This window comes from Ciconia boyciana, chromosome 1 (genome assembly GCF_034638445.1).
Source record: "Ciconia boyciana chromosome 1, ASM3463844v1, whole genome shotgun sequence".
Lineage (NCBI taxonomy): Eukaryota > Metazoa > Chordata > Aves > Ciconiiformes > Ciconiidae > Ciconia > Ciconia boyciana.
In genome coordinates this window covers 2,090,481-2,117,555 of record NC_132934.1, presented here as the reverse complement: position 1 = coordinate 2,117,555, position 27,075 = coordinate 2,090,481, and the positions used below count along the sequence as shown (strand labels likewise).

The following is a 27,075-nucleotide window of genomic DNA, read 5'->3' as shown; positions in this document are numbered from 1 at the left end:
GGTTTCCAGCTGACTGCTAAAACCCCTTTCGCCATCCAGCTGAGCGATGGCACTGCCACCTTACCGTCACCTTTTGCCTCTAGAGGATGGCAATACCGGTGGCCGGTGAGCCCTTGTTGCTGCGGAGGTGGATTTCTCCCCAGCCCAGCTCCTGTCTGTCCCTGCTGTCCTCCCCACCATCAGGGCTTCCGAGATGCCCGATCAGACAAAAAAAAAAAATCAACTGCTGTGTGTGCATTATTTTATATGCAATATATACACATTTATACATAAAACAGCACCAATAGAAAGGTGCCTGTTCTGTAGCGAGGGGGAAACGAGTGGATAATAAGTGATGAGGGAGGACGAAGGGAAAACACGCAAAGGAAAATATTTCCTACGTCATGTTATTGCCTTCAGTCTTCAGCAGTGTCTATAGTGAAATCGTTCCTGCTTGTGGTCCCCTGTGAGCGGCCGGAGCCAGCGGGCACCTGGGGTTGGCACCAAAAGTGCCTCCGAAGGATCCCTGAGCTGTGTGAAAGGGCCGACCCCTGCGACCGCGGCGGGACGGCGCCAGCACCCTTCGCTGCGGTTGCGGGTTCACCAGTGAACGGCTGAAAGAGAGCAGGAAGGGGGTGAGGATGCGGCGGAGGGATGCTCGGCTGGGTCCCTCTCTCTCCGTCTGCTGCGAGCAGCGCTGCTTTCTGGGTTTTGGGGTAATTTTGCGGCAAAGCGGCTCTAGCGAAGGGGCTGGTGTCCAGCTGGCCCGACTCTGGCCTTGCTCCTGACCAGGGGATGGGTGCCACTTGGGGCAGGGCAGCCCAGCTGCACCCCCAGCACCCAAGCCCCATCCCCTGCGCCCCAAACACCCTCCGCCTGGGCAGGCAGCCCCCAGCCCGCTCCCTGCCACCCGCCAGCACCCGCAAGACCACCTCCTCCGAATTTTGGCTCCTGATGCAGAACACCCACTGCCTCCACACCACCCCGGGGTGCTCACGGGGCTCACCCACCGCCTGTTCAGCCGCATGATGGGACACCCGCACACCTGTGGGTGCTGGAGCGGTCTCATCCATGAAGAGTCACTTGTTCAGGCTGGGAAGAGCGGCCGCGTGTCCCTGGGGCGAGGATGCTCCACGCGGAGGGCGGCTGGGGATCGGGACGTGCTCTGCCATGTGCCGAAGCCACTCGGGGAAGCATTCGGCTTTCCATCCGAGCCCCGAGCATCCTCCGGGCTGGCGGGTGCACCGAGTTTCCCGGCAGTGGGTGCTCAGCCCGTGGGGAAGATGCCGGGCAACATCACCTCCTCATTCTCAGCAGCAGGAGCCACCATGGGGATGGCCGTCGCCGTCACCGCCACCGTGTAGTCCTGCCTCCTGCGCCTGCGGAGGGCAGAGGAGTGTCACCAGCACTCCAAGGCTTTTCCCCAACTTTCAGGAAAGCGCAGAGGCCAAGGACAACTCATCACTGGGGTGGAAAGACCTCGTGGGGCTCGGCACACTTACATTTTCATCCTCCAGCAGCAGCAGCAGGCCACGACACTCAGGACCAGCACCGGGAGCCCTGCGGGAGAGACACGGCGGCTGATGGGCATCTTCCAACGCAAGGCCGAGGGCACAGCTCCGCAAAGAGCCAAAAACACTTTGTGCATGTTCGCAAGATGCCCTGCCCACCCCAGGAAGAAATTTAGGGGCTGCATCCTTCCCCCCATGGACCTATTGCCCTCGACCACGGCATAAACCTCCCGCAGCCTCGAGGAGGGCTTTTAGGTTAAAAAATAAAGAGAATAAGCCCCTGCTTGCCAAAATAAGCTTTTTGCCCAGCTTACCAAGGAAAGAAGCCACGGTCTTGATGGAAACTGGAAAAGAAGAGAGAAATGGAGATTTTTAGTTGCAAAGCCAGGAAAGGGGGGGATGCTGGGGAGACCCTCACTAAAAAGGGGGTTGGAGAGAAGGGAAACATGCATTGAAAAAGTAAAAGAGCCTTCGCTAGTTGAAACGCAGCCCTGTTGTTAGCTCCCCCAGAGAGGCGGCCTGACCTGCGGCATGGTCCGTGGGGGCAGTGGGCAGAGGGGTCGTCCCCAGAGATGTCCCCGGGGCCGTCCCCTTTCCCAGTGTGGATGTCTCCAGGGGTGGGGGCATTTCTGGCAGTGTGGATGTCTCCGGTGCTGGCCCATCAGGTGCTGGTGGGACGGGTGACTGGCTGGCAGCTCCAGGCAGCCCCGGCGTTACTGCTGGAGAGGGGGTGGAGGTCGGGCTGGCGTCGGTGGTTTCTGCTGGGGAAAATGGTGTCAAACCTTTTAATTTAAAAAATTAAAAGGCACACTCCAGGTAGTAACGTTATTTCAGTGCCCAGCCTCGCGCCCGCCTCGGGCAGGTCACAGCAGGGACCATACAGCCCATCCGGCAGCTACGAACTGGCATAATTTCAGGCAATGGAATTAATTCAATCACACAGTTGAAATATTTTGCTTTCCACACCATGATGGTTGTGGTTTTGCCATGACGATGATCACGGTGGCCCCAAACCAACCCCCGTGGGATGCGTTTGCCCCTTCCTCACCCCTCTGGGTCGTCCTCTCGGTGTGCGGCACGGTTGGGACCTCAGGGCTGGGGGTTAGTGGAGGAAGAGCCGGGTCCCCTTCGGGAAGACACAACGCAGAGACACCATCAAAGGCAGCACCCACGCCACCCCGCATCCTCCTCCGCCACGCTGGTGATGGAGGTCTCCCCCCTCCCCACCGCCCATCGCGTCCTGTCTGCCGAGCGAGGGCTTACGGATGCATTGCAGCGTGGTGGAGGTCCAGTTGGGCTCGCTGGAGCCGTCATGGAGGACACACTGGATGAGGCTGGAGGTACCGGCTTTGCGCTTGTAGCCTGGGTTGCAGGTGTAGCGCAGGCGGGCGTTGAGCAGCGTGTTGTTGCCCACATCGATGTGCGCGTTGGCCACGTCCTTGGGGCGGCTGCATCGCATTGGCGCTGGGGGGGGAGGCAAAAAAAAAAAAAGATGAAGATCACAACAGGGAGATTAGGCACCCTCTGGCCCCTGCTCACTGTGCTGAACGGCACTCAAGGGGGTCAAATCCTGCCAGGGGGTGGGAAGGGAGTGTTGGTGCTGCCCCGGGGCTGGGAGAACCTCATCCAGCCTGCAAAAAGATGGCGGTGAGATGGCTGTGCCTGTGCACGGGGAATGGAGAAGGAGAAAGCTCCATTTCTGGCATGTTTGCAGTCACTTGTAGCAGCTCCTCTGGTTGCCAAAGACTTTTCGCAGAATTTCATCCCCCTGCCGTGACCGTCCCGGGCCGACAGCCCCGGCTACATCCTGCCACCAGCTGCTGCATTTCGGCTGTGCTCGCCGCCCCCTTTTTTTCTCCGCTCATTTTGCGGCTGGATGTGAAAAATTCCAGGCCCTGCGTGAGTCCTCCAGCCACTTCCCAGGGTTTTTTTTCCCTGCTGGAGGCTGCAGCCCATGGCCGGGCAATGGGGCAGAGATGAGCTATGAGTTACGGCTTTTCTTATCCCCAGAAGGGCCCCTTTGGCCCTGATTTGAGGTCGGTTTCGCAAGAGGGTGTTACAATTTCACTTCTTTTTCTGATGCAATGGAGAAAGTGTCTTGGTTGCCCTGAGACCATGCCAGTGCCTGGACCCCTGCCACAGCATGGGAACGGCTCACCCGTGACCCCCGCTGCCAGCTCCTGTCCCCCTGTACGAGCCGCTGCAGAGAGGTGATGCCCCAGCACTGGGACGGAGAGATGCACAGCGGGGATAAAGCAATATACAGCCAGGCTGGAGTGGTCCACAGCTGGGATGGAGCGATGCATGGCCGGGATGTGATGTACAGACACGATGGGGTGATGCATGGTGGAGCGATGCACGGCTGAGGTGGAGCAATGCACAGCCGGGAGGTGATGCACAGCCAGGATGGAGCAATGCATGGCTAGGATGGAGCAATCCATGGCCGGGATGTGATGCATGGCTGGGATGGAGCGATGCGTGGCCAGGATGGAGTGATGCTTGGCCAGGATGGAGCGATGCATGGCTGGGATGGAGCAATGCACGGCTGGGATGTGATGCGTGGCCAGGATGGAGCAATGCATGGCTAGGATGGAGCAATCCATGGCCGGGATGTGATGCATGGCTGGGATGGAGCAATGCGTGGCCAGGATGGAGCGATGCATGGCCAGGATGGAGCAATGCACGGCCGGGATGTGATACTTGGCCAGGATGGAGCGATGCACGGCCAGGACGGAGCGATGCACGGCTGGGATGTGATGCATGGCCAGGATGGAGCGATGCATGGCCGGGACGGAGCGATGCATGGCCAAGATGTGATGTGTGGCCAGGATGGAGCGATGCATGGCCGGGATGGAGCAATGCACGGCCGGGATGTGATGCGTGGCCAGGATGGAGCGATGCATGGCTCGGACGGAGCGATGCACGGCTCGGACGGAGCGATGCACGGCTGGGATGTGATGCACAGTGTGGATGAATCGATGCCCGGCACGGATGGAGCAATGCCCAGCTGGGATGAAGCGACGCCCCGCTGGGATGGAGCGGTGCCCAGCCAGGGTGATGCACATTTGGTATGGAGGGACGCACGGTTGGGCTGGGAGCGGGATGGTGATGGGAGCACAGCGGGGACAGGAGCGCAATGGCAGCGGGGGCAGAGCACAAGAGGGATGGGAACGCACCGGTGATGGGGACAGGAGCCCCCCGGGGACAGGAGTGTGATGGCAGTGGGGACAGGAGCACGATGGGGACAGGAGTACCACGGGGATAGGAGTGCAGTGGCAGTGAGGACAGGAACACAACATGGTCCCCCAGGCACCCAAAACACCCGGAGATAAAAATCTCCTTAATCTTAAAAATCTCCTGCCCCAATTTGCTACGTATTCCCGGAACATCCTGGGGCGGGGGGGAGTGTCTGCTCCGTTTCGGTGCTCAGGTGGGTCCGTGCTGTGTCCCCTGGCATCGGGACACCCCAAAGAGCTGCAGCCGCCATGCTCGGAGAGCCTGAGTGATGCGGCGGCCACACATGTGCTGAGCGTGTCGGTTCTCAGCCTCCGCTCAAGGCAGCGGTGAAATTTCTGGGAGTGTTTTAAGGAAACACCACGGGCCATTTCACAACATGCTCACACATTGCCAGACCTGAAGCCGTGCCATAAAATTAATGAAAAGCCCTTCCAGTGCCAAGAGAAGCCGCAGCCACGTCTGCGAAGGGAGCGCAGCGGGAAATCCATCTGGAAGCATCAAAAATATCAGGGAAAAACAAGGACCCGTGAGTCCCGCTTATGCCTTTCAGCTTTTAAACCTGATCTTGTCATCCTAATCCCACCAAAGCACTTTTTTTTCCAGTTGATATGACTATAAAATAATCTCCTCTTCCAAAAACTGTCCAAGTCTTTTGATGGCAAAACTCCAGCATCTCTGCTCTCCAGGATTGCAACCCCGGCATCTTGTGCCATCGCTGCATGGACTTCAGTTCATTTGCTGAGACGAAACATGTGCCAAGGTGGAAAAGTGGAGGAAATCTTTGGGGATTCAGGTTTCCAGCGCTGCTACAGCCCTGGCGATGCGTGGCCAAGATTAAGGCTTTCTTTTATACCTCGGCAGTGACTTGGAAATGGTGTAAAACGTGGATGGATGGGGAGAGCCGTGACCGTGATAAAGCTCTTGCTTCCAAGCAAGGAGATCTGCAGTAACTACAAGCCTCTCCCTCTCCTATTTGCCTTTTTATTGAAGCAGCTGGTTAAAATTCCCTGGATCTAGACACCAACAGGGACTTGCACACAGAAAAAAACCAACATCTGTCTTCTATTTTCCTGCTTGATTCAAGGAAAAGCTCACAAGACTCTCCCAGGATGACCAAAAGCATCTCTCTGCTTGTTTCCACTCCCTCTGAGCTTTGCCGGTTGAGTTTTCCCATTGATGTGTCAGCCCAAGTGCTCAAAGACTCGTCGCATCGTTAGCCAACCTCCAAAACGAGCCGCAGCACCAGGTACCAGCCTTCCTGAGAAAATACCTCTGGCTGCCTTATTTCCATCCGAATTCCCCGCATCCTGCTGATATTAAATTTGCGGGTTGAAACGCGTGCACGCTATTCAGGGGGTTTTTTTGTATTCGCATGATTAATTCATGTTTTAACTTTGCTTTTTCTGCCAGGGATCTCCAATAATGCCAGTGAGGGTGAGCTCATCCTGGCACATCAGGACGCAAACCGTGCAGGTGCCGGGCACGTGGCCAGGATGAGCGCCAGGGATGGAGACGCTGCCGTGTGCTCTCATCCCACGTCATGGAGATGTCCCCCTCTGGCTTCGCAAAGCTGCAAGGGGATGCACAACCACAACTAGACACCAGAGAATCCACACCGGGAAAACGTGACTATTTTTCTTAGCAAATTATCAGCCAAAGGGCCAGAGCGGCGCTCATTTTCTGCTAACGGTTTAAAAACCGTAAGCCAAAAAAAGTGGAGAAAAGAGAAATTTCAGAAGTCTGCGCCCAAGACCGGGCGAGAATTCACAAGAAATGCCAAAATCGCAGAAATAAAGAAAACTTTTTCATGTTTTTAACTCAAAAACATTTACAATCCATCAGCTGTGCCAGGGAGGGAAAGCAGGAGAGGAGGCGATGCCCAGCACGAGCACCACGGGATCCATCAGCACGGCCGGTGCCAGAGGGGCTGTGGCACCTCCCAAATTATCCAGCAGCTGAATTAAAAGCAATAAATATTATTCCTGTTCTCTAACACCCCAGATAACCACCTTTTCTGCCCCAAACGACGGTCCTGATTCCATCACCGCTACCAGGAACATTGTCTGCAGGTCCAGGACGGGGCCAGGAAAAGCTATTCTTAGCCTTCTAGAACAGCTTCTAAGCCTTCTACAAAATAGCTATTCTTAGCTATTGCCTTCAGGGAAAGCTATTCTTAGCCTGTCTCTGAGATGCGCCCGGCAGCGGACGCAGCTCTTCTGCCTTATTTTTTGCCACTGGAGTAATTTTACAGCCCTCGCTGCACCTGCCAGCCGTTTAGAAATCGGAATAAATTCATTTTCTCGGGCATTGCAGCTTCCTCAGCGGATGAGAGGAAGGGAGAGCGCTGAAGCTGTCCTGAACCTTCGCATTCTCTTCCAGCCTTATTTCCTGCGCTTCCACGCCAATCCTTCACAATTCCCACATTTTCAGTTAATTAAATATCTCCTAATGGTCTTGCCACCGCTGCCAGCGGCTCCCCAGAGCTGTCGTCATCGCTGGCTCCTTCGCCGTCCGTGCTGAGCCGCGACAGTGATTTTTCCTGAAGTTGCTTTGGGAGAGGTGAGACGCGATGTGACGTTCCCGGTCTGGCGGTGATGCTCGGCCATGGACAAGTCACAGTCCCGTGGAAAACTCTCAGACCCCACCCGGGGTGAAATCCTGCGGTGATGCAGCTCCTGTGCGTGCATCTCACGGACCCTAAAAATCACCCCCAGCCTCCCTGGACACTGGGGCGTGGGCACCCAGGGAGGGAGGTGGGCACCCAGAGGGGTGTGAGGGGAACGTGGGGGTGCAGCCTGGGCACCCTGGGGAGCAGCATGGGTGCCCCGAGGGGAGCCTGGGCACCTGGGGGTGCAGCTTGGGCACCCCGGGTGGGAGCCTGGGCACCCCAGGGGGGAGTGTGGGTACCCCGGGGGGGTGCATGGGGCACCTAGAGAGAGGTGTGGGCATGCAGGGAGCAGCGTGGGTACCCCAGGGGGGAGCGTGGGCAGCCCGGGGAGCAGCGTGGGTACCCCGGGGGGGTGCATGGGGCACCTAGAGAGGGGTGTGGGCATGCAGGGAGCAGCGTGGGTACCCCGGGGGGGAGCGTGGGCAGCCCAGGGAGCAGCGTGGGTACCCCGGGGGGGTGCATGGGGCACCTAGAGAGAGGTGTGGGCATGCAGGGAGCGCCGTGGGCACCGCGGGGGGGAGCCCGGGCACCCCGGGGAGTAGCGCGGGCACCCCGGGAAGCCGAGCGAGCACCCCGGGGACGGCGTGGGCACCCCGGGGAGGGCGCGGGCATGCCGGCGGCGGGTCGGGGAGCCCGGGGGAGCCCCGCTTACCGGTGTCGGCGGCGGCCCAGGGCAGCAGGAGGGCGAGCGTACCGCAGAGCAGCGGCAGCGGCGGCCGCGCCATGGGACGGCGGCGGCACCGGGGCCGGACCGGGCCGGGGGGCTCAGGGCTCCCGCGGGGGCTCCGCGGCGCTGCCCCGCAGCCCGCTGCCGCCGCCGCCGCCGCCGCCGCCGGACATGCCCGGCGTGGCCCGAGCCGCCTTCCCCTTTCGCTTTCGCTTTCGCTCCGGGGCGACTGGGAGGGACGGAGCGTCCTGCCGGGATGGGGAGCCCGGGGGGAGGGAGGGGATGCGGTGCCCGAGGGGGCATTCGGTACCCGAGGGGGATGCAATACCGGGGCGGGGGATGCGATACCGGGGGATGCAATAGCGGGGAAGGGGGTGAGATACCTGGGGGATGCAATACCGGGGAGATGCAATACCAGGGGATGGGGAAATTCATTGCCCGGGGGGATGAGATACCTGGGGGGCCGTGCATTAGCTGGGGTCGTCCAACCCCGTGGGATGCAATAGCTCAGGGAGGAGGGGGTGCAGTACGCAGGGAGGGGGTGCAATACCCAGGGGGATACAATGCCTGGGGCAGGGGGGAATTTGGTACCCGAGGGAGGATGCAATACCCGATGTGGGGGGAGATGCAATACCCAGGGGGTATGAGATACCCGGGGGATGCAATACCGGGGGTGAAATATCTGAAGGGGGTGCATTACCCAGGGGATGCAAACCAGGGGTGAGGGGATGCGATACCCCGAGAGAAAGCAGCACCTGGGGTGGTACGGGTTGCTGCAGTACTCGGATGGGGGGGGGGTGCAATACCCAGGAGGATGTGGTACCAGCGGGACGCAGCATCTTGGGGAGGGATGCAGTTCCTGGCAGGAGCTGATGCAGGGCTGGGCCTGGGGATGCATTGCCCAGGGGGGCTGTGGTACCCAGGGGGAAATGCAGTGCCCTGGGGGGGGGATGCAATTCCTCCCCTCCAGTGCCTGGGGGGGATCTGGCTGGGTGCGATGCCCTGGTGGGGGGGACCCTGGGGATGCAGATAGCACAATGCTGGAGCTGGAGCGTGCTGGTGCCCAGGCAAACCTCAAAACTGGAACTCAAGGTATGATTCAAGGCCCTGGGAGATTGGCAGAGCTCCTGCAGCTGGACTCCAGCCTGCAGCATGCCTGGGACTGCACTGCTCCCACAGGTCCTGCTTACAACAAATCCTCCAAAACCCGCCCGACGGCTCCTTGCTCGTGGCCTCCTGGCTTTTCCTGCCTGCGTTTCCTCTTCTTTTGACTCAAATTCATTTTGCCTTGGCAGGGAGTATTGAAAATAGCTTCACAATAACTATGAAAAGGAAGGAAAAGGGCTGTTTGGAGGATATAATTTCATGGGCAATTAGCAGTTCTTCATGAGAAGTGGGTAAATTCTCCCTCTGCCCATCAAGGAGAGACCATTAACATCCGTTCACCTCCCCTGAAGCAGAAGTCACTGATGGTGGCCCAACCAACTGACAAACCACTTGACCCTGCCAAGTGTATTTTAGAAAGAGCAACATATGAGACTGCAAACCTTGAGAACAAGGCCGATACGCCTGAGGATCGCTACTAGAAACATTCAGGGCCATGCAGATGAAAATGCTGCACCAGTTATACACCAGTTAAGTGATAACACAGATTCCCAGGGCTCGGTGTTTAAATTACTGTTGATTAAGCACACTCTTTAATCTATGTACTCTGGACAGGTTGGGATTTCACATGATGAGCGTTATGAAAAGCAATCAGCAGGCTAGAGTTCACAATCAGCCTATGGAAGAAATAGCTGAGGGTAATAATACTGGGATTTGGTAAAGAAAATACAGTCTGTGAAGGCTTTACCCTTCTTCTCCAAGCATTCCTTCAAAAGCCATATAAAACCCAGTTGTGTCATAACTGTTTTCCGGGTGAGGATTTTTGCGATCCTTGTGAAAACAAGCTCGGTAGCTACTGATCTTCAATAAGATAAGCAAAATCACATGCGAGAGTTTATATTGGCCAAACTGGAGAATTGCGATGCCGGAGAACGGCACAGTTTCAATAGGAAGCCTTCCTACAAAAAGTCAGAGTTGTCGAATGTGGCTGCTGATTTCAAGCATTGCCCCGTTGAGCCCTGCCTGATCCCTGTCTCGGGGAGCCCTTTGTGCCCTGTCCCCCAACACACAGTGTTGCCGTGAAAAGCCAAAATCAGGACTCAATAGTCGGGATGACTATTAAGCAGGTATTCTTTATTGCAGCGCTGGGCAGCACTGGGGATCGCTCCGCCACAAGTGCTCTGCCAGGTTAGCACAACACACCAGTTCGTATACAGAAAAATCATACATATTCATCAGATTTCCTGAAAAGGGCAGTTTTATGGTGATGAGTTCCCAGAATTCATTTACATAGTCCAAGCATGCGCAGTAAAATTAGGGTTAGGGTCTTTCCACCCTCCCGGTGGTCTTCCATAGCCTTCCTCACGTTGTCCGTTAGTTGAACTTTGGGCTTCCTTTGTCCATATATAGTCATTGAATTAGCTCATCAGTCCTTCGGCCTCGGAATGTTACAAGGGGGTTGATTTAAGCTAGTTCTTTGGTGCTTATCTTTGGCACAAACGTCCTGAGTTCCTGTTATCAGTGATTTAATTAGGAAGCCTAAGGAGCTCGCTCAAGGCCTGTTTAGTCCTATAAGGTAAGAAGCCACAGGAAATGTCCTATCATCAACTCTGCTCAGCAGGTAACCAAAACGATCTTTGCAGGGGAAGAGAACAAAAGAGAACAAGGATGCAAGTGAAACTCACAGTAAGGTCTTAGTCAGGGATTGTCAGGGATTTAACCCTTTCAACAGCATCAAAAGATCTTTCCCACCTTGTCCCTGTCCCATGCACCAAGACAAGGATGCGACCCTCAAGCATCCCTCGTGGTAGGACATGGAAATAACCAAGGGCTGAGCGCATCTTCTGTATTTTCAAAGGGCTTCACCATCCCACATCCAAGCTAAGAATTTAAGCGTTGTCTGTTTTCAATTGCTTCGAACATCTGAGAAGCAATTTTGGGGCTGAGGTATCCTCCACCGTCTCACCTTGTATTGCTTTTGGGAAGGTTGGGCAGAAGTGGTTGAGGAGTTGTGCCGGGGTTTTGCTTGTTTCTCCTTGGATGTAGTGTGTGGAAGGGTTGTGTTGTTGACTATGACTCTTTAACTGGAGATTTTTGGGTAAGAAAAGCTGGATTCTAAGCCAGGACTAGAGATCAGTCCAGTGTCTTCAAAGAGAGACAAACTGCTTGTTTCAAGATGCTGGCACCAGGGATGAGGAGCTCTCTCCTGCCTAGGCAAAAATGTTCCTTTGGACTCACTTTCCAGCTAAGAGCAACCGAAACAGTGCCTTGTACAGCAAAATAGTACAAGACCAACTAATTCATCTGCTTTTGTTTTTCCGTGGGCATTTAGCCAGGTATTATTTCATTTCTTATCAGCTCTGATGTATGTGTTCCTGCACCGAGCGCATAAAACCCACTCAGGATGTGAGTTCATCATAATATGTTCTTCTCTCCCAGGAATATTTGGTGGTATGGTTCATCCCTGCTAATTGTATATGCTAAGTACAAAAGTTTGCTACAAACTATTTGTAAAGCTCAGGTTTGCAAACTGGAATGATTTCCCATCAAGTTAGCATCCCTGCTCTAATTTTATCTTACCTACTATTAATGAGTTCAGGCAAGAAGCAGTCGCTGCCTCAGACTCTATCCCAAAGCAGTGCTGCCCACTGTGCTTAGAGACACCTGGAAAAATCAAAATACAGCCCTGGAAAAAAAAAAAAAAAGATGGAGGTTTTTCCTTATCCTGGAAGAAATTACAGTGCTAACATTTTGTATTGGGGGAGCTCCAAAAGTATTGAGCCTCTCTAATGAAAGAAGCAGCTGGTTTTCTGGTGCTGTGATAATAATTATCCCTGCTGGGAACACACTGCAAATGCCCAACGCAGGCATAGGGTTTCAAGAGGCAAAAGTAAGTGTGACCTGCACCTGCAGGGATTAAATGAGTTTGACCTGACACTGCTTCCCACCCAGGAGACTATAAATGCAAAAGACCTTATCCTATGAGTGTTACAGATTAGTTTTAAAAGCTAAACATGTTGAATAGTAATAATGATAATAATAGCAGCAATATGAAGACGAAGAGGACAAAGAGGACAAAGAAGACCAAAAGGAGATGAAAAGGAGACGAAAAGGAGATGAAAAGAAGACGAAGAAGACGAAAAGGAGACAAAGGAGACAATGATGAAGAAGAAGACGAAGACAAAGAAGATTAAGATGAAGATGAAGAAGACTAAGATGACGAAGATGATGAAGAAGATTAAGAATATCCAGTGCTTAGCATTGTAGGCAAGGCCATTTTCTGGTAAAAGCTAAAATACACCGCACTTATGCCTGCTATAGCTTTTACACGTTAATGCACATTGAAAACTTTGTATTTTGGACAGAAGTTGGCAGAATTGGTGGAAACGGGGTGGTTTTGCTGCCCAGAGGAACCCCCTGATGATGGGTATGAGCCCCTGTTGCATTTGCGGCATTTAGCTGGAGAGGATCCTGCCTTTCCAAAAGCTGCTCCTGAGCTTCGCAAGAGAAATTGCTCCATGTTGGAGTTTCTGGAAGCATGACTTTACTGCTGAGGAATCTAGCAGGAGCTGGGCAAGAGGCAGGGTGGGGTGTGCGCAGCTTGGGGGCTCACAGGGGATCTCCGCCAGGATTTTTTGGAAATTCAGCTCCTTTTCCATTTGGAATGATGGGGGTGGAGGGGGAAGCACTGATGAAACCACAAAAGGGGTTTTCTGCCTTGGGTTTGGATTGGGTCTTAACTTCTGTGTTTCCTAACTTCGGGGAATTTCAGTTCTCAGTTTGCAAGGTCATTGGTGAGAAGCGTTGCAGCCTTTTCTCAAAGAAAACTGGTTACATTTTTGTCACAAGCCTTTATTTTATGCTATTAAATCAGATCCTAGGAGGCAAGAGTTACTTATACTGGAACAAATAACCACAATCGCAGCTGCTGATGAAAACCAAGGCTGTACAATTTCCAGCTGGCGGCTTGGACACAACCCCTTTTGCCTGCCAATTGCACTCCCAGAGGATTTTAAAGCAAAGTTAATTCTGCTCATGTTTTTTTTATTCTCTGATAATGCAAAGGAGGATGGAAGATTTGTACCGCTCTTTCTACCGTCACTTTCTAGGAGCACATAAATGTCTATCACATGGCGCTTTTTTCCTTTTTCCTTTCCCCCAGGTAAAAAAAACCCGTGCGTAATAATGTCATTTGTCTGCTGCTAGACAGCGTAACAAGTTAAAGCAGGTTGTGTCACATTGTAGGGAAAATCCTTTCTGTACATTCATCTTTAAAGCTGATATTTGTAAAATTAAGCTTCCCTCTGTTTGCTATTGAAAGCTGTAAATTAAGGTAAGTTGGAAATCTTGACTTTAAAAGCCTTGTGCAGAGCACGTGGTGCTGCATCACTGGAAGGGCTTCCAAGAAACTACATTTCCCCCCTTGTAATGAACGTAGGGAAACTCCCATTGACTTTTACAAACAGTCGAAGGAAATAGCTTGTTATAGCAGCCTAAAAGCTGGGGGGAAAAAACATGTTTGTGAGCAGGTTGGCTTTCATTTTGCAAATCTTCTCCTGTCTGCAGGTGGCCAACACTGTGAAAGCTTTGGCTTGGCTTTATGGCAAGACTGGGGGGAAAGCCCAGCGTGGGGAGCACGGCAGCAACACCCCCTTGTTGCTGGGGCCTGGAGGAAGGTGGCCGCTGCTCCTGGGGAAGCACCCACAGCTTGGCATTGCTGGGAGGACGGTTGCTTTTCCTCTCTTCATCGTGAGAAAATAAATACTTGGAACGAACGTCCTATGCTAATGGACCGGGTGCGTTGCCTACCCGAAGCGGTGCCTTTCCCAAAGGCCTCCTGGGGTTGCAAAGCTGTTGAGAAGAAACCAATAAGGGCTCCAAGCTTGGTATTTATAGATGGTTTTCTCTAAACCATGTTTTTGGAGATGTTAGTGGTATGCAACCACGTTACATGTATGTACATCTTACATACATGTTAGTGGTATGCAAGTAAGGAGGATAGAGTAGACAACAAGCTGACTCATTACCTCAGACAGTTATTAAAAGTTCTCGTACAGTATATTCTTATCCTTCCTCCATGCCATGGTTCAGAAGAGGATTAAGCAGATGCTGCTGCTGCCCAAGGTCATCAGAGGTGTAACCACGACCTCATCAGACTTGCGTTCAGCACCTAACAACTTCAATAACATATACCTATGGCAACAAGGATATAAAGTATTGGTGAAGAGGGTTTCCAGGATGCTAAACCTGAGCAGCTGGGCAGAGTCATGGGCTTCTGCATAGATCCAGAGAAGCAAACACAAGATAAAAAGTTGCCACCAGAGTCAACAGCAAAAGAAAGCATAAAGCTGGAGGGGATAAAGCAAGGAATTTCTTCCAAAAGAGCAAACTTGTTCCTGGTTAGGCACGTTTCATCCCTGAGATGTGAGATTATGCAGAGAGCTGGTTAAGAAAGGGTTTGATAAGAAGCCAGACAGACTGTGGTGACCAGGTGCAGGGTTGGGTGAGACAAGCGTAGTGACCAGCCCTGTTTTAGACCCAACTGTCCCCTCGTATACTCTTTTCTGGCTATTCCTCCTTTTTTCCTCCCTGACCCCTTCCCCTGCACACTCCTTCACCAGTCTGCAGTTTCACTAACCCCCCCAACATCCAGGACCGGAGGGTTCGCATCCACATCAGTCACAAAGTCCCAGGTCACCTGCAGTATCTTGACAGCCCATCAATTAATGTGAGCGATGAGGTTTGTTTCTCGTCTTTGGCCTCATTATGTTTGCCCACTGGGTTTGTGTCTCTCTATACCTTGTTTACAGCTTCCCCCTTTTCTTATCAACCCTTTTAGTATTGTCAAGGTACAAAAAACCAAAACCAAACCAAACACCACTTTATTTGCATAAAGCACAGGAAAACGTGCAACTGAAGTGTGTCCTTCCTGCAGGAGAAGTCTCCCTGTGGCCACCGCTGTGATTTTGGGATGGGGCAAAGGATCCAAGAGCAGGGGAGCTCGAGAGAGGTGGGGAGACGGTGAACACAGCGAGGGAAGGGCTTGCACAGCATCTCAAGCACATCTGTGGAGCTTTAGCAGCTGCATGACAGCTGAGGAATGGTTAACCAAAGAGGATGAAATTAAGACCCTCCTCACACCCAGTAACGAAGTATTCAGAGTTAGGACCTTGGCTCGAAGTAGCAAAGTCACATTAATGAATTAAATTCAGAAGTGAAGCGATGCTCTGGTGCAGAGCACTAGGTTTCGGACAAGGAATCACATGGATTTCTGAAAACAGTAGCAGAAGAGTAGTTTGGGGAAAGCCCCAGACTGGACTTCTTTTTCATGAATCCATCCTTTCTGGAAAGAGATGACTTGTTTGAAGCCAAGGGCCATTTACAATGCATGGATAAAAATGAAAATGCTAACATTCATTATAAATTAATACAATTTTTAAAAGAGCAGGCATTTCTTCTGGGATTAATTCCACGGTGATTATAGTGTAAGTAGGCAAGATAGATTAAAATCTGAGCCATGGAGTAATCACTCTAGAAAAAGTATATTGGAACAGTTTATATGGTAGGAACAAGTTATTTGTCATGGTGAAGAACTCAGTCTTGCAAACTATCCATATTCTTAATTTTTTTTAGCTTTCAATAAGATGCAAAGACATGGGATTGTTTTCAAGAGATGAATGCTCATGCACATCTATCATGGATATGATATATATCACATTTTACTAGACACAAAGAATAAACTAGAATATTACATTTTGGAGCACTTTGTCTTTGTTTGTTGATATCTATAATTTTTCAAGTTCTTTTCCTACATTACCAGAATCGAGGGTTAAAACCACATCCCTCCAGCTCAGAGAGTTACTCTACACCAGTCATACACACAGATCTCCTCTCTTACCTGCAGGCTCTCATGTGGGGAATTGGTTGCTGAAGAAGTCTGAGTAGGTGCCAATATTCGCCGAACACCGTGCTGTGCCTCTTAATAGTTCAAGAAGTCAATGACTTTGAAAGTCTACTAGCAGAGGAGGACACATCTCACCCAGCTTTACACAGCGGCAATACAGATAATCCCACTCAACCCAGTTGCCTTCAACTCCCTTGGAGTCTGCAGGAAAAATTTGCACTTTGTGGATATGATTTAGCTGGTTTCCATTAGAGATCCTGGCCAGGACTAGAAAATATCTGCAAAGATTTCACATAATTTCATATGTCTAAACTAGTAGAGTCTTAGCATGAGCAGAAAGACAAGATGTAGTTTTGCAAAAAATGCCAACTACCTCTCGCTTCTTGTGAATAACAGGATGTTTTGTAAGGAGACAAAAAGGAAGGGGTATTTAACTATTTGCAGCCACCATTTCAGAGAGACTTGCTTTGAAATATGGAAAGAAGCCCTCTGCTCTGTCCTGCCAGCTGCCTGGTATTCAGCTGATGTTACAGATCTACAAAGCTTGGGCTGGCCTGCAACTGCCCGTTCGAACACTGTTTTCTTAAGATTTTGGATGTAATCGTTAGGGAAGAGAGTCCTCAATTTCTCCTTCGTTCATGGGGAGAACTGCAGAAGCTAATGGTAACTAGACAGCCTCCCACCTTGTGAAAGATATGGGCAACCTTCCTTCTGCAAAATGGAGTAGCTTATGTTTTAAGAGATACATTTAAGCGTTCAATGAATTAACATCATTGGCAAAATCTAATAAAAAGGGATTTTGCTGCTGGTGCTACAGTAGCCTCCAGGAAAGAACCAATATCACCACACTTTGCAGGAGTGGGATTTTAGGACAAGAATCAAGACACGCTGTGACCCGATATACTCGATGTTTCCCATGTAAACGGGAGAGCATACACATTACGTCATGTGGTCTCAGTTCATGGAAGATCCCGAATCTGTTTTCTCTCAAATATTAAGACTATAGAAACACCCAGGTAGTCTGCAAGCACTTTCTTCTTTCCCTCCCTCCCATAATATACTATTTATGGGGTAACACCACCTCTTAGCTTCAGCCAGCAGCACATCCCACGATGACAGTAGGGAAATAAAGACGTCCTCTACCAACCCTTGTTTCAGAGGCCAAGGACCCCTGCTTGTTGTTCATGTTTATGCTGCTCAGAAGAGCAAAACAAACAACTCTTATTGCAACACTCTGGTCCAAGCAGACACCACTCGAATTTTTGCCTACAGAAGACCATACACAATTACATGAAAACAAGCATGATATCAGGGATTTGGACAAATTAATCATACTTGAATAATAATCCAAACTTTCAACTGAAAGAACGCAGCTTGTTCTGAATTTGTCTTTGCTGGATTGTATGGAAAAGCAGAACCAGAAATATTAAGTGTAATCCCTCTGCATTAATTATGCAATTGAAAAACAAGCCTGTTCCCTGTGAACTAGCGGACAGTACCGGTCATTCCACTTTGCAGATGATGTGAACTCAAGGAAATGTAGAGAACAGCAATTTTGAATGCTCAGAGATACGGAAAAATTCTCTGAAGATGTTGGAGAGGACTGTGAGAAAGCGTGTATTTCTCAGGAACGGTACGGAGGTCTCATGGCACACCAAACTGAAAGGAGAAAGTAGTAAACCCAGAAGCTCAGAAAGGGAAAGCCACATAACACAACACACTGTTAGACAGCAGAAGTCCTTACAGACAAAAGCTACCCACAAAACCAGCTGGACACTTCACTGTATTGCCTGTGGATAGAATTAAAGAGAAACATTTCATCCAAACCAGTAGATCTACTCTAAAGGTTTAAACCAGTCTCTAATTTTCCAGAGATCAAAATGAGGGCTGCTCTTGGAACAGATTAGCCACAATGTCCTTTTACAGGGCTCATCTTCTTCCTTATGGCCACTACCAGGGACCTGACAGCAGACGGGACACTTCGAGGCTGATCCATCTGACATTTCCTGGGATACCAAACCAGATAAGTAGATACCTGCCACCAAGATGCAGCTCTGACAGTCCTAGTTGCCCAGCTGATGGCAAAACAGCTACTACTGGGGCTTTCAAACAGATTCATGGTTGTTCTTCCTCCACTCTGCTAATTTGTTAATTGGATTATGAAATTAAGCTCTTTGGTCCTGCTGTGTTAGCAAAGCCAGGGCAGCTGTGGCACATTACGCTCGGCTCCTCTGGCTGCCTCCCAGCTCTGGCTCCTCTTGCCACCACTTCTGTGACACCATCGTACTGCTCTCCCGGCGTCGTGGTTTAGTCCCAGTCAGCAATTAAGTACCACACAGCCGCTCGCTCAGCTTACCCCCCCCCGCTGGGATGGGGGAGAGCATCTGAAGAGCAAAAGTAAGAAAACCTGTGGGTTGAGATAAGAACAGCTGAATAATTGGAACAAACAAACAAACAAAAAACTGTAATGAGAAGGAAAACAAGAAGGCGAGGGAAGAACAAAACCCAGGAAAAAGCAAGTGATGCAACCGCTCACCACCCGCCAACTGACACCCAGGCAGTCCCCGAGCAGCAATCGCTACCCCCCGGCCAACTCCCCCCAGTTTCTATACTGACCATGACATCATATGGTATGGAATAGCCCTTTGGCCAGTTTGGATCAACTATCTTGGCTGTGCCCCCTCCCAGCTTCTTGTGCGCCCGGCAGAGCACGGGAAGCTGAAAAGTCCTTGACCAGTGTAAAGATTACTTAGCAACAACTAAAACATCAGTGTGTTACCAATATTATTCTCATCCTAAATCCAAAGCACAGCACTATACCAGCTACTAGGAAGAAAATTAACTCTATCCCAGCTGAAACCAGGACACCTGGAAAGGACACTTTCTACTGCTCTGCTGGAAAGGACACAAGAAGAATGTGTCTTGGCCTTCCATCTGAAACCTCCTGGAGGGGTCCAGAAACTCCTTTTTTTATTCTATACTGAGGAGCAGCACTCTAGAAAGCAGCAAGCCACAAACAGCAAGCCTACTGACAAGTTAAGTTGCATTTTTAATTTGGTATTTGAGGGGAAAAGATGTTTTATAGTGTAAATCAAGCTCATCAGGAGCATTTTGCTGTGCCAGAAGGTTTTGATAGTAAACTTAGCTTTACTGGTAATGTAATTGTTGCCTGCTAGATGGTTTCTAGATAGCCGGATGGGTGGTATAAAAACCGAATAGATCTTTGGAAAAAAGCACCAGCAAAATTGCATTTATTTATTTTTAAGAAAACTCACGATAAGCGGACAGCCTAGCAGGTGAGTTTGGCAAGTGTCTTACAGCACGCAGAGACCACATGAAGAAGGCATCAGAGAGATAGGTGAGACACTTATAAATGGGAAAATAAAGCTGAGGGGACTGATGGATAATATGCAGCATTACAAAAGACAAATGCAGTGGGGGTGAGAAATGTATTTTTGATGTAAGAGCACGTAGGAAAACAGTCAAGGTGGTGGAAGGGGACCTTGACTTGAGTACACTGGAGGACAAGGGAGGTGGCTTTTCTAGTGAGTACTCCTGGAAGGCTGTGATGGTGCAGCAGTCTAAGCAGAAGAGGGTAAGGGACTAAACGAGAATTTAGCCATGGGGTTGGAAAGAAAAAGAGGGATGTTGGCTATGGACAGAGGTCAGAAGCAGCAAGATCTGAATGCAGAATGTGGGGTGAGGTTGGGTGGAGACTGAGGCCTTCTCATGACAGATACAATATTGTTTGGTGGTGGTGATGGTGAAGGGCAGGGGAGAAGGTTTGGGAACCAGGATGCGGGAAAGCAAGATGGTGGACAGCATATTTTTGTGTGAAACAATCAGAAGATGAGCTTCAAGGAGTAATAGTTGATCATATTAACAATGAATGCTAAATTCCCAGGACATGAGGTCTCTAGGGACAGGTTTCTAAAGCACTGAAGTGTCTAAAGATGTAGAAAGCTGGCTAAACACAGTTCCTCAAAGTGTCTCTGCTCCAGATTTGGAGTTATTCAGTACAGAGAGCAGCCCCCCCACCCAGTAAAATAGCCAAAAGATGTGTAGAAGTTGCAGTCACATCTTCCTATGGGTGAAAGTTTCCTTTTTGTAAGTTCACTGTGCTAATATCCGACCCTCTCACATCCACTTTGAATATTCACAAGGCCAGACAGGATGTAGGTGAGAACGGGTTGGACAGTATGAACAAAACCAAAGGATGTTCGCACAGCCATATTCATCCTTAGATGAATTGACGTGACCTAGTAAAATCCCACAGTTCTGCCATCACAATCTATGCAGAAAACTCTGCAAAAAACGCAAAGCCAGAAGTTGCTTTGTGGAAGCACTTATACATAACTACTGTTCCTTTATGCACTGGAACAGGGCAAGAGGATGCTGAGGCAATGTTATGCAGCATTATTATATTGCCTTCTTGCCCATCAGGGTAATACTTTGCAGAAGTACAATACACATATCAGAATTTGGGTTTGTTTAAGGCCAAGACAGAAAATACTACCCAGAGTAACCTTGCAGGGTCATTTGTATCTTAAGCTTCGATAATTTGTTCTGAGCAGCTCTAATATGCATTCACAGACAAAGAAACATACAGTTTCTAAGACCATGGTTTCACGAGAAGTAAATCTAGCTTCAAAACTTTTGAACTGAACAAAACCCTACTACAACTATATGTCGCAAAGCACTGACCCAATATAAATTCCATCTGTTGATCAAAATTGGTTCAAAAAATGATGATGTATTCCTTATGTATCAGCTGACCCTATGCCAGATCAGGTATTGTTTGCTCTTCCCAGCCAGCAAAGGGAATAAGAGCATAATACTAGTGTTGGCTAAGGAAATACTAGTTTACACTTAATTAAACTTACATTTGTATTGCTGATAATGGAGCAGTGAACAGCTCCAGTGTTACTAATTGCTGAATCATAGTGTAAGGAAAATAAAAAAATAAAATATTGAGAACATTTTGGCTAGGATTGGAAATACTGTGAATTTATTCTAAATAAAAGCTATTAAATGGGAGTATTCCTCAGGCTGATTTCTTTCTTTGCTGCAGCTGCATGTAATTCAAGTCAAGGCTCTGCACAACACTTGCAATCCTTTATTTAGCATGCATACATAAATGCTTTTTTTCCTTGGTCCTGTTACAGATCACTTTTTACTTTTTGTCACTGTGACGGATGCACTCGACCTCTTAACCAAAATAGCAGGAATTTGGTACAGGCTCCAAAGGAGGTAAAGGCCTGAGCTGTGGCCGGGCCAAGAACTCCTTGTTCCAATCTGTTCTCTGAGAACCCACAAAGAAGCCAAGTGGCACAGAGAATGTTGATGCCTATGAGCTTGGAACACCCATCATGCATGCATAGCAGGTGGCTTTTCCAAGACTCATTTATCAAGGAATAAAGAAAGTTGTGGGTACAAGGAGCATCATGCATACCTTTCCTACCACCTGTAATTTGACTACGAGCCAACCACTTTATCCTATAAATATGACAGCCTAAGGGAGCCTTCTTTGAGCTCTCCCTGCTAGGCAGCCTGGCTGCATGGCGATGATCTCCCCTTGAGCTGGGACATCTCTCAAGGTTGCTCCTCAAGGTAAGAGAGACCTTCTACCAACGGCAGATCTTCAGTAAGCGGCCGATATCATGCATAACCTTGTAGTATGGTAACTTTGATTTTGTCTTGGTAACTTTGATTGCATGCTGAATTGATAAATTTTGCATATATAATCCCTTAGACATAAACCGTTGTCCAAGTCTGAGACTAAGATTGGACTCAGCCGCACCTAGGCTCCATCAGGAGTTTAGAAAGCAAGGGGTTCTACTCTGAACCTCGTGACTCAGCGGGAGGGTCTTCCTTACTCTTTATATTCCTTCCATTAGACATAAACCATTGTCCAAGTCTGAGATTAAGATTGGACCCCGCCGCACCTAAACTCCATCAGGAGTTTAGAAAGCAAGGGGGTCTACTCTGAACCTCGTGACTCAACGGCAGGGTCCTCCATACCCCTTTGTATCCCCGGTCTCTCTGTGAATCATTTTAACTTGAGTGTAACCCAATTTTCCTTTGTATGTTTCTTCCATGCAGTAATTAATAGAGTGAACCTTGCCATTGACCTTTGTTAAGTCGCACTTTTACAACATCATCTTAAAACCACTTTTGCCAATACCTTTGACGGTGATTTTTTAAGCAATCTAAATCACTCATTCGCAACAGTCACAAGGTACTTTGTTACCTGAATTTTTCAGAGCAGGGGGTGCACAGCAGTCTTTAAGCCCTTTGCAGACATCTCAGACCCGGTCAGCAAACAACCTGGGATTTTCTGAGTGAACCTGTCCCAAAACAGTTGTCCCAGATAAATCACCCTCTGAAACGACATTTTTCTTTCCATTGCAAATGAAGCCCACACAGGATGCATTCAGGAAGATTAATTCTGCCCTGCTGTCAAAGGGAGTACAATTAGCAACCATCCACACCTTTTGACCTCTGCCTGCACTTAACATACACTTCAAACAGTGTCACATTAGTGGTAACACTCCGTCTTTGCCAATTTTAATTAATGTTGTGAGCAGATGTCCTGGCGTTGAACGTACGGATGTCACAGAGACAGGCGAGGACGGGAATGCTGGCAGCCCCACGGCTGCGGTAGCAGTGCCCTCCAGCATGGCTTACGTGCAGCCGTGATTCTCCCCTGTGACCAGAACGGTAACGAATCCCCGGCTTTCTCAGCTGGATCTTGCCTTGAACTTGTGCCGAGCTGGAGAACAGCTGCAACACGGACGAAAAAGAGTTTAGTGAAATGCCAGCTCCACGTTCCTCATAGACATCAAACGTTCGAAGATGCATGCTGTTTAGTGAGGTTTCATAAACTTCTACACAGCCTAAGGGGCTTACATTTTTAAGCCACTGGGTTTTTGAATGCAGCAAACATCTCCCATTTGGCAAAACAAGTGTAAAGTGTACTGCAGCTCTCGCTGGGAAAGAAGTTTCTAAATCACTTCAGTAGTTATATAAAATGGCATTTTAGATTCTTAGAAGTACTGTTTATTTTGCAGCACTGCCAATCACTTTTCACAATTTATAAATGTAATGCAAGACAGTTTTCTGGACTGGAGATGTCTAGGACAACCAAAAATACTAAAGACAAAGTATGGGAAAGAAAAACAGATACTTGAAGTAACTCTGTGACATCCATGACATGTTTTTAGATTGTTTCCTTCTCATGCATTTCACAATTCTAGAGAAAAAGACACTGAATTAATTCATCCCTCACTCCAGTCTATTTGTCTTTTTTAATTGGAAAACAAGGATCTTTATCTTAACTTATTCTCTGGGAATTCCTCAGGGAAAAGTAATAACGTCAGGAGTTGGCCCTGTTCCCATTTGAGTAGCTGAGTAGGACGTTCCAGAAATGGCCAGTCTGCTCTTTGTGTCTTGCCCAAAATTACTGTATATACTATTAAACCTTCTGGCTCAAAATTGGCTGCATTTCAGTGGGCCACGAAAGAACCATGGTTAAGTATAAATACCTGCACATTACCATACAAGAGTCTTTATAATGTCCTCAATTGTGAAAAATCCCATGTAAAGGTAAGGAGAGAGCATTATAAGCAGGAGAAGTCGGGAAACTGTGATGAAATTAAGATCTCTTTCATGACTGCGTTACTAAAATATTAAGAAAAGTCCAACTTTGAAAAAAAGTTGCTTATAAATGAAATAATGACCTAATGTTTTATCATCTCAGTCTGCTCTATCACCTAAAGCAGCCGCAGAGATCAGTGCTGCTCTATTTAGCAGGACACAGGCTTTGATGACCATGTTTGGTAATGAATTGCCTTGTTTTCATTTTACCCTCAGAGGTGGCAAGCATGAAAAGATTTTCCTTACGGCATGAGAAAGAGCACGCCAATATTCCCAACCTGGTAAGCGAAGGCAGCACTGTTTCCTCTGCTAGCAAACGTGCTGGCTACACCGGTGGATTAACATCCCGGCTCTGCGAAGCTATTACTGCTGTTTCACTTGGAAGCAGCAGCATCTTAAATGTCGCTGTTGATACTAATTTGTCATCTTTTAGGACACAGCACTCAGTGCGGGGGCAATTTGTCCAGTTCCAGGCAGCTACGGGGCTGACACATACCAAGCACTGAACTTTCTTTTCTCTGGATGAAAGACTGCACGTTTCAGGGCATGGTCCTTCCCCAGTGTGACCGAACAAGGGGTAGGTTATATTTTCACATTACTCCTTCTCATTAAAGTTGCTGTTGCCATCGAGTCTGCATAAGAAGAAAAATACCACTAAAAACTGAAAAAAACATGCCCTGGGATTAGATCCTTCAAAAGCAAATGGACTGGCAGAGCAGTCCTTGGGGTATTTTTTCTCTAGCTCAGGTGACACCTATACCGATGTCTGGAGGTCCTAGGATCAAACCTCCCTGATCTGCCACCCGTGGGAGGTCATTTCATCACCATAACGGAGGGTGCAATGCGTGCTCCTTCAAGATATTACTTCAGCAGGCAGGCTGGAGCAGGCGCAGTACCTAAGCCCTTATGTGGCATCCTCTGAAGAACAGCTGTCACAGATGAATATAAGCTGGTTCAAACATGATCTAGACAGCTCCACAGGAGAGACACTAATGCCTATCAAGCACGACAGTCCAGCTATGGAATCACTAAACCTGGTGACCGCTGGAGGGCTGGAGTGAGGGTGATTCTTCTTATATTCTGTGCGCTTCTGCTGGAGACAGGGGTCTCTCCAGGTTATCCCCTCGGCAAAAAGTGGGCCCAGGCAACCCAAGGTTGGTGCAGGAGGGCAGTTCTCCTACTTCTGTAGTTGTAAAATGGATATATGGAGCTGGTTCTTCTAATTCAGCCCTCCTTTTTGTCCGGGTATAGGAGAAAGACTTTACACTGTTTAACAGCGATGCATTTCAGAAACATCTCGATAGCTGCAGAAGATGCATGGCAGTTATGGTCAGATCTTCACTGTTCGATCAAGATAAGACAACACCAATCATAACAAACAATCCCCTCCCTGAACTGAATTGTAACCACATGGCATTTAACACCGAAAAGCAACTTGGAATGGTAAAATACTCCATATACACAAGGAAGGAGCTTAATTTTTTAAACTATCAAGAATGTCTGTTGAGGGCTTGAGAGTCACAGCTCTAAGGAAGGCAGTAATGTTCAGTGCGCTGGGATGTTGATTGTGAACTTTGGGCCGATGACTGTGTGGTTCTGAGTGCAGCAGATCACATCAATGATTTCACAGAAATCATATCGTATCCACTAGGTCCACTTCCCACGATCAACAAGCCAATCCCTTAGCCCTGCTACAGAGCGGAGTCAACTAGAGCATGTGGTTAGGAGTGGGAAGAGGAGGTGGGTTTCGGAGCGCTCCACGCTGAAACTGTATTAAACATAACAAGAAACCGTACCCATGGACTGTGGGTTCAGTTCTGGCTGGCTGTAAGGTCTAAGTCTGAGAGACTTTGGTGGTGCTGCCAGGACAAGCCATTCCTGCCTCATTTTTGCTGTTTGCCTTCACCTTTGCATCATGGCCCTGGCTGGGGAGCTCAGCTGCCTGTTACTAGCCATATGCAGATAACATAAAAAACCACATCCAGGGTAAAAAAATAAAACAACAAAACTGGTCCTGTTACTTAAGGGGTTATGGTCACAACAGAGCCTAATGCCTCCATCTCCTGCAGGACTGGCAGCACATCGCGCTATCACGTTCTTCCATTTCTTGACTGCAAAATGGAGATAATGAGAGTCTAAATGGACCTGGGCATCACTGCTCAGAGCAGTGCTGAGCCTGGGGTTTCACTCATGTCTTCTGGGTCTGCTTGCTTGTTTGCATAAAGTCTCTCAGGCAGGGAGAGTGACAAAAGCATGTGACGTGGTCAATGGAAGGGGACAGCACGCCGTGGCTAGCTGGGGCTTGCAAACACATTTCAGGGGGGGACTGCGTGGTCTGGGGGGAGAGAATCAGCTCTGTGAGTGAACGCCGAATCAGGAGAGCACTGGGGGCTACAGTGAAATGTGGGCAGGGTTTGACAAAAGCCGTCTTTAGTCTCTCATGTCTAAGCGAGGGACTCATCTAGTGTAACTACAGCCACCTCAGACTTAAGGCTTTCGTTTCTGTCCTGGTTTCAGCTGAGATAGATAGAGTTAATTTTCTTTATAGTGGCTGGTATGGGGCTATGTTTTGGATTTGTGCTGAAAACAGTGTTGATAACACACTGATGTTTTAGTTGTTGCTGCGTAATATTTGCACTAGTCAAGGACTTTTCAGCTTCCCATGCTCTGCCACATGCACAAGAAGTTGGGAGGGGACACAGCCACGATAGTTGATCCAAACTGGCCAAAGGGCTATTCCATACCATATGACGTCACGTTCAGTATATAAAGCTGCGGGAAGAAGAAGGAAGGGGGAACGTTCGGAGCGATGGCATTTGTCTTCCCAAGTAACCATTACACGTGATGGAGCCCTGCTTTCCTGGAGATGGCTGAACACCTGCCTGCCCATGGGAAGGAGTGAAGGAATTCCTTGTTTTGCTTTGCTTGTGTGCACAGCTTTTGCTTTCCCTGATAAACTGTCTTTATCTCAACCCACGAGTTTTCTCACTTTTGCTCTTCTGATTCTCTCCCCCATCCCACCGGGGGGGGAGTGAGTGAGTGGCTCTGTGGTGCTTAGTTGCTGGCTGGTGTTAAACCACGACAGTTTCAAACTAGATTATAGGGGAAGCTTAGACGTCTGGGAAGAGGCATCCTGTGGCTGTGTCCCCATGTCCAAACAGGATGCTCTGTCCATGTGCAATGTCTCCCTCTCTCTCCCTCTCTCACCTTCTACTCAATATAGAAGAAATCTAGATGACCAGCTCAACCTAAGTTTTAGACAGATGAAGTTAGGTGAGATGAATTCCAGCCTCAGCATTGTGGAATTACACAAAGACCTTAGTTTTTCTTTAAAACTGAGCTTTGGTCT

General features: G+C 49.2%; 1 protein-coding gene and 1 long non-coding RNA gene across 6 annotated transcripts; one reads left to right on the top strand and one right to left on the bottom strand.

Annotated features, from left to right (window-relative positions):
• Positions 1-115: 115 nt before the first annotated feature.
• LOC140649576 (uncharacterized) lies at positions 116-8,222 on the bottom strand. 5 transcript variants are annotated; one of them, XR_012041667.1, is made up of 8 exons: positions 8,048-8,222; positions 2,754-2,954; positions 2,539-2,616; positions 2,015-2,251; positions 1,805-1,834; positions 1,482-1,539; positions 990-1,358; positions 116-593 (listed from the first exon to the last, which is right to left on the bottom strand). XR_012041667.1 is itself a non-coding variant. In XM_072856994.1 (7 exons), exons 1-7 carry the CDS (start codon positions 8,118-8,120, stop codon positions 1,247-1,249), a joined length of 789 nt encoding a protein of 262 aa, XP_072713095.1. In that variant the 5' UTR covers positions 8,121-8,222; the 3' UTR covers positions 116-1,246. The 5 variants fall into 5 exon arrangements, 1 of the variants encoding a protein (XP_072713095.1); XR_012041665.1 differs by having other exon boundaries at positions 1,025-1,358; XR_012041668.1 differs by having other exon boundaries at positions 1,025-1,358; positions 2,015-2,248.
• On the top strand, positions 3,421-7,209 carry LOC140649588 (uncharacterized). Its single transcript, XR_012041670.1, has 3 exons — positions 3,421-4,558; positions 5,331-5,973; positions 6,138-7,209. It is a non-coding gene; the product is annotated as an uncharacterized lncRNA (long non-coding RNA).
• Positions 8,223-27,075: the final 18,853 nt, after the last annotated feature.

Coding starts and splice junctions, on each gene's coding strand:
- LOC140649576 (XM_072856994.1), bottom strand. CDS start 8,120: ATGGCGCGGCCGCCGCTGCCGCTGCTCTGCGGTACGCTCGCCCTCCTG. Junction 2,252..2,538: donor CGAGAGGACGACCCAGAGGG/GTGAGGAAGGGG, acceptor CATTTTCCCCAG/CAGAAACCACCGACGCCAGC. Junction 1,540..1,804: donor GACCGTGGCTTCTTTCCTTG/GTAAGCTGGGCA, acceptor TCTCTCCCGCAG/GGCTCCCGGTGCTGGTCCTG.